This window comes from Xiphophorus maculatus, chromosome 3 (assembly GCF_002775205.1).
Source record: "Xiphophorus maculatus strain JP 163 A chromosome 3, X_maculatus-5.0-male, whole genome shotgun sequence".
NCBI lineage: Eukaryota > Metazoa > Chordata > Actinopteri > Cyprinodontiformes > Poeciliidae > Xiphophorus > Xiphophorus maculatus.
Window position 1 is genome coordinate 31303314 of NC_036445.1, and position 17031 is coordinate 31320344.

The 17031-nt window shown below is 39.3% G+C and overlaps 1 protein-coding gene across 6 annotated transcripts in view; it reads left to right on the forward strand.

Annotated features, from left to right (window-relative positions):
* The window catches only part of adgrb1 (adhesion G protein-coupled receptor B1), a 178795-nt gene that overhangs the window by 43147 nt on the left and 118617 nt on the right, over positions 1-17031 (forward strand). For all 6 annotated transcript variants that reach the window (XM_023330323.1, XM_023330325.1, XM_023330322.1 and 3 more), the window contains exon 2: positions 4318-5264. In XM_023330323.1, coding sequence (XP_023186091.1) covers positions 4532-5264 — 733 coding nt within the window. In that variant the 5' untranslated portion in view covers positions 4318-4531. The remainder of the gene's footprint in view (positions 1-4317; positions 5265-17031) is intronic.

Below are 17031 nucleotides of genomic sequence, written 5' to 3' on the forward strand. Positions count from 1 at the left end.
GATTTTTTTTTGTAATAATTTCTATGCCATTATAATATCAAAAACACACAATTTCACCATGAAGTGAAATTCATGGTGAAATTATATATATATATATATATATATATATATATATATATATAATTATATGTACTATATATATATTATCAAATAATACATATTTGATAATGTATGTAGAAATTATTATTTTATTGATAAAAAGAAGAAAAATAAATTGCTCTTGGGAGCCCCTGGTGGTACAGCACGCTTCGCGGTAACAAGCTGCCGTGCAATGTGCAGCGCCCTTCCAAACGTCCAAAGCTCCGGTCAGAAGTTAAGTAAGCAAAACAATGTCTCAAAAAAGGACTTATCCTTCAGGGACGGAGAAAAGAGGAAGAATAGAAAAAAGCCAAGATAAAGTTTGTTTTAATGAAACTTGGTAATGTAATGTAGTGTAAAAGATTTGTAAAGCTGCTAATACAAAATTAGCTTGAACGGTACAGTTCAACAGCCAAACATTTATGCTAGGGTCTTTGTGTTTGTGTGAAACTGAGTTTAAACTTTAAATGAGTTGATTCTTATGGTTGGCTTTGTATATTTCTGAGGTATTTTGGCTTCAAAACGCCATGTTTGATAAAGTTTGATAACAATAATTAAAACTTCTCAAAGTTTGACATTGTCTAGCAAAATGTTTTTATGTCAGGCTACATAGCTGCTACATCAATGAGCTGCTCTATGCTGTAGTTGGGGACATGTTGTTTGCTGCTGAGCATAATCATTTTGTGGCTAAAACAAACATTATTTTTACATCAACTTCTAAGTTATGTGAAACGTCTGGTAAAATCATTTGAATGCGTAGAATCAGTCCCGTACCTATCCACATTCTTAAGAGAGAAAGACCCACCAGGTGTAAATCAAATTTTAGCTATTGAAGTAACGCTTCAGAGAAATGTATTTAATCAAAGAATGTTGGCTGCACCGATTGCAGTTTTCTGGCCGATCCCCAATTACCAATCTTTAAAGAGCCTGACCTGCTGATTTTGATTTTGGTTGATATGGATTTTTTTTTTTTTTTTGAATGTTGCTACATATAGCAAGAAAGTCGGGGTGAATATTGTTAACTGTAAACGTTCAGACCAGACCTAGTGGGCCTCTCACTGTAGAGCACAAGGGGACAGAGGCTGATTTTTATACCTTTGCTGACGAAGATAAGATTAGGGGATAAGATGGGCTTCATGTGTATCGGCCGATCACGATCCCCCAAAATTAAGGAAATCGGCACCCAGAAATCAACTGGTCGATAAATCAGTTGGCCAATAAATGTATCTTATTATGTATATCTACTGTATATCATGTATATAATGTAAACAGCACTGTCAGAGATAAGTTTAAAGCAGGTGTGTGAATGACCTCTGCTGATTGCAGTCAGTCCACATTGTTAGCAGAGATGGAGGGCCCCAAAACCACATTTCGCTTAGGGCCCCATGGAGGCTTAGGGCCCTGCCCCTGACCCCCAGATATGCTCTGCTGGTGTCCATTATGATGCTTTTGTAGGACAGCCTAACCCCCCCCCCCAGCCCCCATCCTTCCCTCTTTGATTGACACCGCATTCGACCAATAATGTAATGAAATGGCTTTTTCCGAGCCAATAATATCCAGAGAGCGACTTGAGCTCATTTTGACATGGTTCTATTCTTTCTGGAATATTTCTGACTGGTCAACTCGGAGACTAAATTTAAAGCCACATGCGTCCTGTCATAACGATATAAGGCATTTTGGGGTTTGTGCATGGTTTTGTGCATGGCAGCACCTTTGCTGCGTCAAAGTCAGGCTCTGTGTGCCCTCATGCATAATGGTGTTTACAGGACTTTTTCTCACCAATGGAGAGCCACTGAGAGACACGTTGAACATGAGAACATGTCAAAACTGGATGTATTTCTTCAGCAGAACTTAACAACTCATGGGAGTGGATGATTATGGCCGTAAGAGTGTTGACAAGTTTTAGATTTGAGTAAGAAGTAAGAGCAAGGGGGGGATACCGTATCTTTAAGGGGGGGCGGGGCGGGGGGGCGGGGTAGCTAAGAAGGAGGGGAGCCGGGGGAGGGGCTAGCATACCGTTAGAGTGCTGCTATTTTGATCAATTTTGAAATCCATGAGCAGAATGCTTTATTCTACAGATTTATTGTATTTTTCAGTCAGTACATTCAACACTCAAAGTACATTTACAAAAAATAAAAATGAAAAATATGGGTGAAATTTTTCAATTTCTTTTGTGTTACAAACGTAATAGTTACAAACTACTTACAGGTAAAGTATTTTTGACTGCAAAAATAGAAAATTTAGCTTTTCATCTTCATAAAGAGACCAAGCTTTTGCATGTACTCTAAAGTGTTCAAGAACAGCAGCTGATTTAACAGCAGCCATTTTTGATGATTTTGGGGGGCGAGGGTTAAGGGGTTAAACATTCTGTTTAACAGAGACTTGTTCCAGAATCCAACTTTTCCAGCAAATATTGTGTGGACTATTGTGAAGCAATTCAGAAGAAATACACTTTTAATATTTTATTTTTTACCAAATTAGCTTTGCTCTAATTAAGACAGTTATAAGTTCATAATGTTGTTTGTATTTGAAGAACTCTATTACTAAAAAAACAGTGGTTATGAAAAAGTTAGATTTTTTATGTAATTAATCATCAACAGTATAAATTGAAATGTGTGTTTATTTTGTCTAAACTGCCGGTTTGTATCCTGAAAATATGAATTAGGAATTTCCTCCATTGCAAATAACGGAAATAAAAGAATTCATTCCTCCCTCGTCTATAACCATGCCAAAGCATTCATTTACTCTCATTTACTGCAGATTAGTGATATTAATCCTATGATGCTGAAAGAGGTATTGTGTGATGTGATAATGATGAAACAACAAATAATAAAAACAATGGGAAAACCACCTGTTTGACTAATTTCATAACATTATGTTCCAGACTCATACTACATAAATCAGCTTTGTTTGAGTGATTATGAGGAGTGAAGCATTGAATTCTGAACATTGTGGACATCCAATGATTGTCTGCATGTATCTTGTCTGCACAAGAGGAGCTGGGAAAACAAAGTAGACCTTACCTGTGCTCTAACAAGAGCACCAAGCCCACAGCATCACACATCCTCCACTATGTTTAACAGCGGCATGAGGTCCGTTGTTTTACGTTTTTGACCTTTCTATGTCAGCAGAAATTGTTTTTCGAAAAGCTCACATTTTAATTTTGATCTTGCTGAACTGCACAAACTCAAGTTAAAGGTTGGATTTTTGTCCAGTGTCTGTTAGAAACTCCAGAGAAAACACCCGTCACTGTTTGGAGATTATGATCTGATCAGATGAACATGACAGAACATCTTGAAGATTTTCAACGTCATATTAATGAGATTGTTTTCTTCTTTCAGTTTAATAGTAAAAGTAGAGTGCAATGTATGAATTAAGATTATTTGTAGTGTTTTATATACATTTACTACATGTAGAACATGCAAATTAGCAAACTCTGCATGTCACTTCCCAGAGACTTGTCACCTGATGTTATTGTCTAAGCATGAAAATTACATTGCTGTTTATTTCTTGAAAAATACAATAATTTAAGATTATTGGGGGTTTTTTTCTCTAAATTGAACCAGTTGGAATTATTCAGTTGAAATATTTTTTTTTCTCCCAAAATACAAATAGACTTGTTAGGAAAGCAGAGAAAATGAGTTTGAATTGTTTTCCTTTTCTAAGCTAATTCATATTTCAGTCGAGCCTCTTTGATTGAAATAATGCAAAATTCTACCAAATATATTGTGTAATGTTTATTGAAAACATCAAACCACCATAAGAATATACATCATTTGTTGTTGAAATACTCTTAAGGCATCAGCTGATTTTTGGGTTTTAATAAAGCAAAAACAAAGAGTCCTGATCACAGCAGAATAAGAGCCGTAATGAATGGTTGCAGCTGTTGCATTTTTGTAATTAATAGTCTTCTAATTGGACAAATGATTTTGCTGCCAGATGAGGTGTGGGAGCAGGCGTGTGAAGAAAGTAATCGTCTCTCAGGAAAAGACCAATCTGAACTTGCATAATGAAGAAAAACTCCATTAAACTGCCAGCTCCCTGCTTCCATCTGCCTGGATTCTACCTAGTTCTGTTCTGCAGAACTAGGTAGAATCCAGTTGTTCTGAGAAAACCGCGCTAACAATGATAGCAGATAGAAATTTTCTATTGTGAGGATAAATGGAATCAGTGTAATCCTGTTCTGTTGTCTGATTAGATCCTAAATCTAATCTGTATCTTGTCTTTCCCTTCTCACAGGTTCCTGCAAACCTCAGGGTTGAGTAACTCAGCCATGGGCATATCGCTGGATCTTTGAGAAGAACCAGATTTCTTCACGTTCGTCACTCTCTTTCCATCTCCTTCTCCATTTTCTATGCATTTGCTATCTGGGAAACTGGGGAAGTGACTCACCAGGAACCAGACCCCATCGACCCTGCCTGTGGAACTGCCCCCTTTCCTTCAACTGGAAACCATGAAAAACCTTTTTCTCATTGCTGGCCATTCAGGACGGCCTTTTCCAGCACTGCTATCGTTTTGTGCCACTTTTCTACTGATGGGCGGTTGCTGCCATGCCGCCCCCTCAGGCCCTGAGTCCGACTCCTGCTCCACCTTAGTTCAAAACCGCTTCTTTGGGTTCTTTTTATCATCATCAGTGTTCCCCACTGTGCCTTGTTCCTGGACTCTACAGAACCCAGATCCACGACGGTACACAACATTCATCAAGGTGACCAAACCCACAGGGGGCTGCCAGCCGTTTCAGCTGCGGACCTTCCAGTATGACTCCTTCCTGGAGACCACGCGTACGTACCTGGGCATGGAGAGTTTTGATGAGATTGTGAGGCTGTGTGACTCCTCTGTTCCTGTGGCCTTCCTGGAGGCTGGAAAACAGTTCCTGCAAATGAGGAAAGGACCTCCTCGGGCAGGCATGGCCACCCAAAATGGTGATGAGGATTTTAAAACCGAGTACCTGGTGGTGGGGAAGCGCAATCCAAGCATGGCAGCCTGTCAGATGCTCTGCCAGTGGCTGGAAGACTGCTTGGCCTCCAGCACATCCAACAGACCCTGCGGCATAATGCAGACCCCCTGCCTGTGCTGGGATAAGCCTCCACAGCTCAGTGTGGGTAATAGTTGTTTTCACAATGGAGTTTACTTGGAAAACTGTTTGCCCAGCGTGAAAGGGAGCGGAAAAGATGCGGAAATAAATGGTGAGTAGTGTTCATTTTATGGCAGTTTAAAATAAAAAGTGTCAGTAGAAATTACATCATTGTTTGTGGATCGACTGCTCAGCCTTTCAAAATCACTGAAATGGTGAGATTAACAATTATCTCTGCTTCTTTTCTAAACAATAGGGTAGAATATAGTTTTCTGCCAAGAAACTGCAGAGAAAAGAGATTTTTGTTTTTGTCTGCCCTTGGAAGGTCAGCATCGCTGTTTAGCATGCTCTCAGCAAGGCATCTGAAAAAGGGTATCTTCAGTGGCCATCAATGCAGGGGAAATGTGTATGATTTGTGAAAAGTGAGCACAGTAGTGTGACATTGCTTCAGAAGCACATAGGTGTGTTCTGTCAGCAATTGGGAGAAAGAGGGCCAGAAAGAGGCAAATGGGAGGTTTAAGGTTTCCTGTGATGGAAGCGAGCTCGGTGACCTTGCAGTGTCTGCAGTGCATTTGGTTCCTTTGCAGTCCAACAAGTGACACTTGATCGGCCTCAGGGAAGCTTTGGGAAACTGAGAAGAATCAAGTGCTGATATTGCCCTGATATTGGATAGCTGTGAGGATGCTCAACACAAAGTGGGGGGTGGGAGGGCTGGGGCTCGAGTGATGTAAATAGAGACAAAAGAAGAAGCTAGATAGGAAGAAAGGCACAAACACGTTGGGCTAAGGGTTCGTGGTTTGTAGTCTAATTGTCTGCTGCTTGATCCTGACTTCCTTCCCTCTCCCTCTGTGGACAGGATGTGGCCTGACATCTCTATCCTTGCTTTGTCAGGACTATGGCCAGAGGGATAAAACGTTTCTTGGCTCCCCTCTCTCCGGCTAACCTTTTCCAGCATCTATCTCACATTTTTTTCCCTTGGTCTTTTTCCCTCTCTTCCTCCTCTTCTGCCTCCTTCTTATCTGTCCTACCATCACTGCCTCTCCATCTCTCCCTCCCCAGGCTGATGGTGGGCTGATACTGAGCCAGTCATGGGAAGCCAACCAAGCAAGATGTTGTACTGGATATCTCCAGCTTTATCCACCTCCAGTCTCCAAAGAACCCAATATCCCCTCGCTACCTCTGCCTCCTCTGCAGTAGTTATCACACTTATGTAATCCTGTTTATGGTGCTCAACAGCAGGGTGTGGGCTGTTTGTGCCTTAAGGTGTGAAAGTTAAAACAGAAGTATACCATTCACCATTTGCTTATGAAGGGATAAAAATCAAAGGACACATTATAGCTTTTCTGCCTCCTTGTGCTTCAGCCTACGCAGACGAAACAGCTACATCGCAATCCAAGGTAAAAGCCTATTGTTTTTTGAATATTGGCCTGGATGGATGATGGGATGGATTAAATTGGTTGAAAAAGACAAACAAAAGGCTGCAGAGAGAAAATTGGTTGTGAATGAAAAAAAGGCCAGGGAACCAACAATTTAAGACATCCTGTGCAGCAATAAATGGGACTAGAAAGGTGTCTGTCGTGAGCAATGAATGAAGACAGGAGATACAGAGAGCACAGACAGAAAGGGATGAAAGAATTAATGGTGAAGAGGCTCACAGAGCTTACAGGGAGAGTGGTGTGAGGTGAAACGGGTTTGACTAAGATCGATGGATTGTAGATAAGGGTTTTGTCTTGAATGTATGGAAGAATGTCTGGTCCAGCATAGACCTGAATAGAAATAGAAACCTGATAGTTTCTTATGTGTTATGTGTAATGGTTGAAAGTCACAGTGCCTTAAATGGGCACAATAATTCAGAAAAGTGCTGCTATTCAGCCTGACATCCATTGTCAGCTGGATGTGTCAAGTCAGATTTCCACATTTGATGCACATCACCTATTATTTAGTGAGGCAGAGGGTTGAAGGTGCACGGCTCTGGGTGGTTAATGGACTGGTTATACATCAAAACGTCCATTTTGACACGTTCAGCATTAATCATTCCTTTTCAGGAAAATTAATATCATAGATGTGAAAGTCTGAAAAATTTAACCACCAGCTGCTTTAAATGACTTTGATGTTCAAAACTCCAGAATCAAATGAGTCTCATAACTTATCAATAACATTTAATAAATAAAATTTTAAGAAATTCAATAGCAATTACCCAGTAACAGCACAGCTTAATTTCACACACATATAAAATTAAGCTCTGCTATGCAGATGCTCCACTCACATGGTGATATCGGATGGTTGAAACTGAAATTTACCATCTTAATTCATCAAATAATTATTTGGCCAATTATGAGCACTCATAACTCTCTGAAACATCATCTAATTTTTTACTGTTAGATCTTTAACCTTTAAGGTAAGAGTAATGGTGCTTTTCATGCTAATTTTGGAATGTCCTGATATTCAAAGAGTCAAGGTTAATGAATTAATGAGATCTCTGATGATATATACTGATAGGAGTGTAAAGTCATCTTAAGGCGTTTGGCTCAGAGATACAAACTTTTGTATGTTGGGGTGAACAGCAGGACAGTGTTCCAAAGGACAGGTCGGCAGAATGTGAGGAGATCACAATGTGCTTGATCCAAATGATTTAAACAAAGACTGCAGGTATTATACAGCATTACAAGTTACCTAAGAGCTTATGTAATTTTGAAGAACATTCAGCTACAATTTAACACAAAGCACAGGAACTATCTGAGTCTTGACCTTTACAAAAGGAACCAAACAAGATTTCACACAAACACACTGCCATGGACGTCAGCTTCCAGTTTATTTCCAGTTCAGGAAAGCCAGCTTTATGAACCTTTTGCTATGACTTCTTTCCATATGAAATATCATATGCTGATCTGTGGAAAACAGACTGTTCCCTAAGAGGCTTCTTCTGTTTTTGTTTTTAGTAAAATTTAAGTGTTTTGCATCATAAAAAGCTGAGTTGTTTGATTATTATTTTAGCACTCCAGAAATCTATCAAAAATAAATATGTGCAGATTTCCCTCTTCCCCCCATCACCTTTTCTTATGATAGAATTGTGCCTGTTCACATACACACACATTCCAGACAAAGATTTACAGTCAGTTCAGTCATCTTGACAAAACATTTAAACATTTTTATTGGGTTTAAAGTATTAAGAATCTGTTGGGAACATTGTTTCAATTTTTATTGTACTATATATACATGATAATCTTTATAGATTGCTTCTAAGTATTGTGTTTTATAATATTGACTCATATGTAGTTTGCAACAAATTGTGTTTTACATTTATATACAAATTAAGATTTATAAAGTTTATAAAGGATAACGTAACAGTCACAGTTTATTCTGTATATTCTACATTCTTAGTGAAATGAAACTTTTTTCTACCTGCATTGTTTATCACATCTTTATTTGACATTGAAACAGTTACAAACCAGCTCCTCCTGGAGGTCTGGACATTTAGAAATAGTATTAGTATACAAACATCTAACTATTGCTAAAATCTAACTTATTCTCCTCTCCAAGGATGTTGAAAATTTTCCATAAAGACACTCTCTTTCTGTGGAGTGCATCATCATAGCTGATCATTTTAGGCTTATTTTTTAACCCATATCCTAATTGTCCAGAATGATCCATCTGTGTTTAGCTGTTTTAAGCTGTTTCAGGGTTTTCCTCATATAATGTGGTTCCAGCTCTACTCCACTCTGACAGTTCACCCCAGCAGTTTTGGATTGCATTGAGCAAAGCACAAACTGAGCGTGTGGAAATGTGACAAACTCTTCCAAAGCTAACATAGAGTATTCATCAGGCTTCCTCAGACTGAGCAGAAAGCAGCCGTTCGTTTTAGAATGAGAAAAATTGGAGCTTTGCAAATAATGTAGCCATAATCCATTTGTTATTTTGAAAACACCACTTCTTCTGCTCTTGTTGATGAACAGTTAAGCACATCTATATTGTTTTCAGTTTAGCACCTCAGGGTTCACTGTGAAAAACTGAGCGAATACTACTTTAGAAGTGGAAGCCATTTTCAGAAATCTCTCAGTAAAATTAGTGTTGGCGTAGCGGTGCTTTGCTAAGCTAACCGGGATGACTGTATTGAATATTTTCTACATTTACTTTTAAGGTATTTTCTTTCAAATATTTTTAGGTTATTGTCTACAATCTCTAGATCCCAGTTAGTGTAAATAGAAGCCTGCTGTGCAGTCTCAGTAACCATCATCTGTGGAACACAAGACCGGATGGGATGAAAAATAGGCGGAAAAGTGGGACGCTATAAGAAATAAATGAAAAACAAGCAAAGTAAGTACAAAAACGAGTCTTTATTTTGTATGTAAAGTAAATATGATTCGTTGAATGAAAACAGTCTTCCATCCTGGCCCTGTAGAATAAAAGTAGTTGAACACTAAAACTAATTTACCTTATAAGTACTAACGTCACAAGTGGCATCAAACAAGTGGAAAAAATGTGATATCCAGTGAAGTTGGTGGCTTTTGCAATGACACATTTGTTTACTTGTTGCAGGTCATAAGTAAGTAATTGTAATTTCTTAATAACGTCATCAAAATATCTTAATGTTAAATCTATTACTGGCAAAACTTTTGGACTCCAAGCAGTTTTTGCTGTGCGCAGTGATGAAGTGATACCAGAAAGAATTAATGATAGAACCCGAAAAGTGGGGGAGAGGCAACAAATTATAGCAATGAAGATGGTCTCAGTTATGTATGATGCCAGCTCAGCAAAGACAGAGGTCATGTGAGCAATTTAATAATTTAATCATTTTATATCAACAAAGTCATTACAATGGAGGGAGATGCAGCTGAGAAGGATGAGAACAGGAACAGAGCAGAGTGGAGCCAAAAGAGATGCAGCTATGATTAAAACAAACGATAATTATTGTCTTCAACTAATCTTACAAGTAGCATCATTTATTCCTGAGTAGTTTTCCATGCTTTTAAATATGTTCTACGTTTAAGCCCTGAGTTATGAAGGGAGAGATGAAGCAGAGAAAACCGAAAGGTAGATGAGAGAGAGGAGGTAAAATGACATGGGAGGGTAAAAAGAGACAACAAATTAGAGCTGCTTGTTAGACAATATAAAACCCTCAGTCTAGCTCAGCAGTAACATCTCCATTCCCAAAATAGGAAGCACGTAAAAGAGAAATTTAAAGTCATGTATTGATATAATGAAGAACTTATAGTATGCATTCACACCAACCCTGTTTAGTCCACTTTGATGCAACTCCAGTCAGTTTGCCTAGAAAGTCTGGTTGGTTTGGGGAATGTGAATGTGTAATGAACTCTGGTCCACCTACAAACCTAGATCTAGGTTCAGATACAGTTCTAATGCAGAGACGGCTCCAAAAGCACTAAGTGGATTTCTGGGTAACTGTAACCAAAACAAATGCACCAAATGGCTTGTGATATTTTGTCAAAAACTGGGAGATAAGTCCTACAACTGCTAAAATCTGAGGCCACTCTATTTTTGTTTACATTTTGTGAAAAATGTCTTCTTCAGAGGTCTTCAAGTCACTTCCTTCAATGGTTGGTGAGGGGGGCACAGGTGGCTCAAAGGGTTTGGATTGTTTGGCACAGCAGAATGTGAAAGAGAATTGCAGCAGCTGAAAATGGAATAAATGTTGTCGTTTTTGTCCCCAATTGAACCAAGTCTACCGCACTATCAGGGGTAAAAACAACCTTAATAATTACCATTTTATTTCCTTAATCATTCAGTTTTGATTGGGTGAAACATGCTTTTACCTTTCAGCCATCATTTTATTGACATATCCTTTTTTATTTCTAGCTCCTTGTATAAACTAAAATGCATTAGTTTATTCAAGTAAGTAGTTGGGGCCTCTCACAGCACTTCCTTTGCTGCGAGAGGTTTATTAAAAGCCAGGAAGTTCAAAAAGTTCTGCCAATGAGTGAATTGAATTAATTCTTTTCTTTTATTGTTATTTCAGATAAATATTTCACCAAGAGAAAACAACACATAAAAAAGTAGAACTTGCATATTTTCTAGGTGTAACACATACTCAAATACATGCAGTACACCGCTTGTTTGGTGACTATGAGTCTGAAAAGTAGTTTGAAGAAGTTTAACTTATTTAATCAAACCCCATTTCTATCCCGCAGTCATTCTGAATGAAAAATCCCATTTTCCCAAAGAAAAATCCCATTTTCTTTCTGAATGAAAAATAGTTCTTAAGCCAGATGTAAATAATACATACACACATATGTACATATATGCAATGATTAAAATGATAAAAACTGTCAAGGAACAGTCTTACTTTCAGATATTTCTGTTATTTTTTGATTGGCTATAAAGGAAAAAAGGCTGTCAGCCGTTTCACAGCAGGGAAGGTCTGACTTTCACCTTTCTGCTTTTAACTCAAGTGTTCTGCCTCCAGTGGAAATGTCAGAATCAGTGTGAGATCACATCACTTCCATAATTCGACCACTGCTTTCTGATTATGACTGACAGATAAATAAATAACATATACTGTCCGCAAAACGTGACATCATGTGGAAAGAAGAAATGGTCATTAGTCAGGGAACTGCTGGGAGGCAGCAGCAGCTCAGGAAAATGAATGTGAAGGCTGCATCCCTCCCTTCAACCCTCCGCTGCTGATGTAAGGGCTTTCCACGCCACCATAAGGAGCATCGCAGAATCTGCTCCTCTCCACACTGGATGCTAACACGCCTTCGCGCGGATTAAGCTGTGTAATTGTACACACGCGCACCCATACACGAGGTATGATGTCACAGCAGAAAATGGCACATGCAACAATGCAACCACGCACCAGCTCCCCGTATGTGAGTGGGTGGCTGACTGAGGGAAGTGGAAAAAGCTGATTGGTGTGTGTGCATGTGCAGAGAGCTAGGTGTGGTGTTTCCAGCGGGAACCCAGCGAGGAGAGATGGCAGCGAGACGCTCTGCGTTGATGTAGAGGTCACACTCCCTGTAGGCAGCCTTACTGTCTGTTTCTTTTATTTCAAACTGTTGGAGGGGATGGGATGAGACAGAATAAGCTTCCATTATTGTTGCTACATGTTCACCCCCTTTAATGACCAGCATCATTTCCTATAAACAACGACTGTGGTGATTATCCCCATTTTTAATTTTTTTTACCCTTGTCGAATTTGTCTGCCGGACAGCTTTAATCTAACATACTGAAGCAGAGGCTGGATGTTTGCTTCCCTGTCTCACACTGTTTCATCTTGCTGCTGAGCTTTTTGGGAAAGAAACTGCCTCGTTTTCATGTGCCACTGCTGTAGCTGTTTCAGCTGAGAGGGTGACAAAAGCATGAAATAGTCCTGCATCAGCTTGCAAAAGATGCAAAAGATGTAGATTCAGCAGTGTTCAGTGAGTGGATCGCTGTTTACAACAGTATGTTCCACAAGAAGATAATATTCAGACTGGGAATTCTGACTGCAGCTGCCGTTGGAATACTGTAAATAGTTGGAAAGCCATAATAATTATGATAACTAACAACTACCTTGAATAAAATAACAGTAAAAGTACTTGTTGATGTATTTTATTTTGTAAGTAACTCTTCATTGTGCTTTGGGGTGAGAATAATTGTTAAAATCATCCATCCATCCATAAATTTTCTGTACACCCTTGTCCCTTAGAGGGGTTGGGAGGGGTGCTGGTGCCTATCTCCAGCTAATGTTCCGGGCAAGAGGCGGGGTACACCCTGAACAAGTCTCCAGTCTGTCGCAGGGCAATGGTTAAAATCACCAGCTACTAAATATGTTACAGATGTCAAGCTAGAAATAACGTGAGGAACAGGGACAAACAATTTAAGCTTGTCAAGATAGGCTTATGTAAAATATCATGTTTCTCTACCCACTTTATGTCCTCTGATTAAAACAATCATATGAATTATTGTTCAACACCGTCAGAACCTGAGTGGACTGCAGGCGTGTTCAGCAGCTACACTGTGGGGATCTGATTATATTGCCTAATGTTTTCAAATTCAATCCAGCGAATTCAAGAGCACCATTGATACATATACCATGACATAATGGTAAAGTTGGTTTCTGAATTCTTAAAATAGGCAGTTGTAAGTTTAGACGGGGGCTCAACTATTTATGGGCAGCTGTGGTCCCTAACCTTTCTGAATACTACTGGGTATCTACTGTATTTCAAATAAAGCTTAAAAATGTGCATGGATGTCAAAGTCCTCATCCTGTCAGTGATCTAGAAAGGCCTGCTAATGAGCCATTGAGCCATAATTTGATTCAGCTGTGTTGAACCAGGTAAAGAACTAAATCATGCAGGGTACGGCCATTGAGGACTAACTCTGGACACATTGGACTCAAGGGTATACCAGATATCATTCAAACTCTGATCACTAGACGTGGACAAATTATTTCGTTGTGATCCTTAATACATCAGGAATATGCATCAACGGAAATCTGAGCTCCACTGTAGCTGCATTATGTAACTTTTATAAAAAATGTTTTACATATTTGTTCTAATGTGGTGACAGTATGATATGAGACAGATAATCAATTAAAAAGAAATTAAGCTCTTCTGCCCTCTCTCAGTTCTAACTAAGCAACCAATCAGAGTCAGGAGGAGGGTCTTAGCATTGTCTATCATGCTTGTATACTCGCTACCAACACAAATTCGAACAAAATATGAAGTGGACCTAGGACTAAGTTTTAACTTCTGATAAAAAATTTAACGCATCATAGATGCAGCTGTTCTGCTTCAGAAGTTTGCTAGAGAACATTAGAGAACAATCAGCATCACAAAGGCCAAGGAACGCAGCAGACAGGTCAGAGACACTGTAGAGACATTTAAAGTATGCTTAATAATTTAGCATTCTCACAATAAAATTACCTTTCTTGTTCTTACAATATGTGACCATGCTTGTCTGCAGTTGTTTTTTTGTCTTTTTTTTTGTCCAATAAAATACTCTCCCTTGTCAGTAATTTCATTTTCAACAAGCCAAAAACAGACCAAGCGACAGAGTAACCAAGACTATGGTGTGTAATTGGGGATGGAAACAAAAATCATACTTTTTTGTTTTTTACATACTCGTTCATGGTCTTTTAATCTGCAAAACATTGATCTTGAAAACTTGAAACTTCAGCTGCCTCTCAAGTTGGCCTACAGTAGGTGAAGTAGCAGCCAGTCTCCTTCCTGGAGGCAGCTGGTGGACAGCGGATCCCTCCTCCCCTAATTCATGCTTTAATTAAGCAATTTTACTGTTGATAGTTACTGCTTGATGATAAAAGCTGTGGTCCAGGATGAAAATGTTAAGCAGACAAATGTGGGAGTGTGTGTACATCTCCTAAGTGAGACACCATCAATTTCCAGACAGTTGCAAAAAAATGTGAGATTTAGGAAGCAAAAAAACAGTCTGAGTTTTTTTCAGTAGCTCTCATCAGTCATGTGTGACTGTTGGAGAATAGTCAGCTGATGTAAGGATGCAATAGAGAAGCCTCGGCTTTCTGACAGCCAGCTTGTGACCACACTATTCTTTGTCCATTTTCTCTCTTTTTTTAGAGAAATCTAGCCCTTTCTTCCACTATTCTGTTACTGAAAGACTGCAGTACCTTGGAAGTTTGAAATTATGTGTGCGTCAGGGAGAAAATTAAGGGAGAATTAAAGTGAGTGTTGGCGGTCTCCTTGGCTTTGAGGACATTTAATGTTAGTGTGACTGTAGTTCTTCACATTTGTACAATGAAGATGGATCACAGCGGACCTCGGCGAGGCCCGTGTTTACTGCTGCCCTGTGCGGGAGCCGGAGCCATTCATCTGTGCTGGTGTGCCTCCCTGTCCTTGTTAAGCGCAAGCGGTGGCTCTGCAGGATGGCTGTAAAGGCTGCTCTCCTTGGCAGTATCACCTGAAATGACACCCAGAGGTGACACACTGTCACACCCACAGCAGGCACAGGACACACACTCTGATACACAGAGCCACAATGAGCTGAACGGATCTTAGCCAAAGCCTGACACGGCCAGGAAAAGGACTCATTAGTGTAGACATCTTCCATGAAATGCTTGAGCAACACACACACAAAAGCAAATAAGAAGAGCAAAACACACACACACAGGCGTGCACACATCTGGGTGCGCTTCATAGAGGACCTACCTTCTGAAGTTAAGCTGTGCTGCAAATAATATTAGCAGTGTAATTCTGAGCCCTACTTGCTGTTTCCTGGACATGTTTTGATCTGGTTGGGATGTATGATACATCTGTGATGCAGAAATAATTTTTTTAAATTAGATTTTCCACCTTAAGCTTTGCAGAGTGCTGTGTCACCCTATAAACTGAAGCTACTGTCACGTCTCAGGGATTTCTCAGCTGCAAACAGTGGCTTTGTGCATACAAGTACTTCATCATATAGGTCAAACTCAATCTGCTCATTGTTGGGTTTTTATTCAACTGGACACAATGAAGAGCAGTCTCTTAGGAATGTATGACGTAGACAAGCTTATCATGGGCATGGGCAGAGAAGAGATTTTCACATGATGGTAATCTTGAGGAAAAACACATTTCTCAGTATCAATATGCAGTCTGGCTGTTGAATTCAGTTAGATTCACATCTTCACAGCCAGTTTAGGCTTTCTCCTATTGACTTGGATTCCTCTGGTAGATTTTCTACTGGGCCAATCAGCAAACAGAAGAAGTAGTGATTCATGATGTTGATTTTCTACTCTGTTTTTGTATTATAGTCTGCCTGTAGTTTTATTAATGGCAGTGGAGAAAGTGAAGGAAGCCATTCATTCCGTGTTGGTCACACTTCCACATAATGTATTAACATTAACATCCTCCTCGCTCGGTTCTTCTCGCATCGCAGTGGAGGATGGTTGTTTACAGTGCAGGTAATTTCTGGTAAGCTCCATAGCGATGAACTGTCATGGACAAATGTTAGTGATTGGGTAACATTTAAAACTTCAACAGAGTCCACACCTCCAGGAAGCAATTGTTTCTCAACAGCAGACAGCCCAGATGCTCTGGATGACGCAACGCATAGAACAAGGGCTTGTTTTATTACCAGGCTCACACAGCACAGCTATCACAGCATTTACTCAAATAATTAAAGTCAACACGGAATAAGATCAGTTATATAATGACAATGGATATTTAAATTTCTATCCAGACTATTACAGATATAATTTTATTTGCAATATTCAGGTTTTGTTATTTACATTCTTAATTACAGATACTGTTCTGCTTGAATTGGTGGGCAATTTTGGTATCTGAAAATGTAGTGTAGAGTGCTTAAGTTTTTACCTTTTTTTTATTTAAGCTGAATTATGGGTTTTATTATGGAAAAACAAATAAACAAAAACAGCGGCTTGATGTTCTGGATGAATGGAAACATGCTTTTGCATACTAGGACCTCAATACCCTGAAATTTGTTATTATTAGTATTACAATTACTACCCAGGAAAATTAGGATGTTGATCTATTTACATTCAGAATTAGTCAAATGGTGAGAGGCAGGGTAGGCCTCTCACCTATACCCTGGTGTCCACCCTTATTGTCATTTAGGGTGGACAGTTAACCCATATTTTCATCTTTTCTAATGCTGAATAGAAAAAGAAATTCCTTGTAGGGACGTGCAACCTCCACCCAGATGGGTTCCAACTTAAAGTGAACTAACAACCATCTTTCTGTGTGAAGAACTGATCAGTGTTCCAGCAGTGCAGACCTACTAAGTGCTTTAGTATTACATTTTATTATAAATAGTCATAGAGGGTTATTTTTCTGCCATGATGTGGTTTGTGCCAGACGGCAACCATTATTCATCCTATAAAGCTGGACCCGGAAGGTTGTTAGGAGAAAACAAATGTTTTGGGGCCTTTTATAGTGGATCTATTGGGTCAGTTACCAACGCAGATG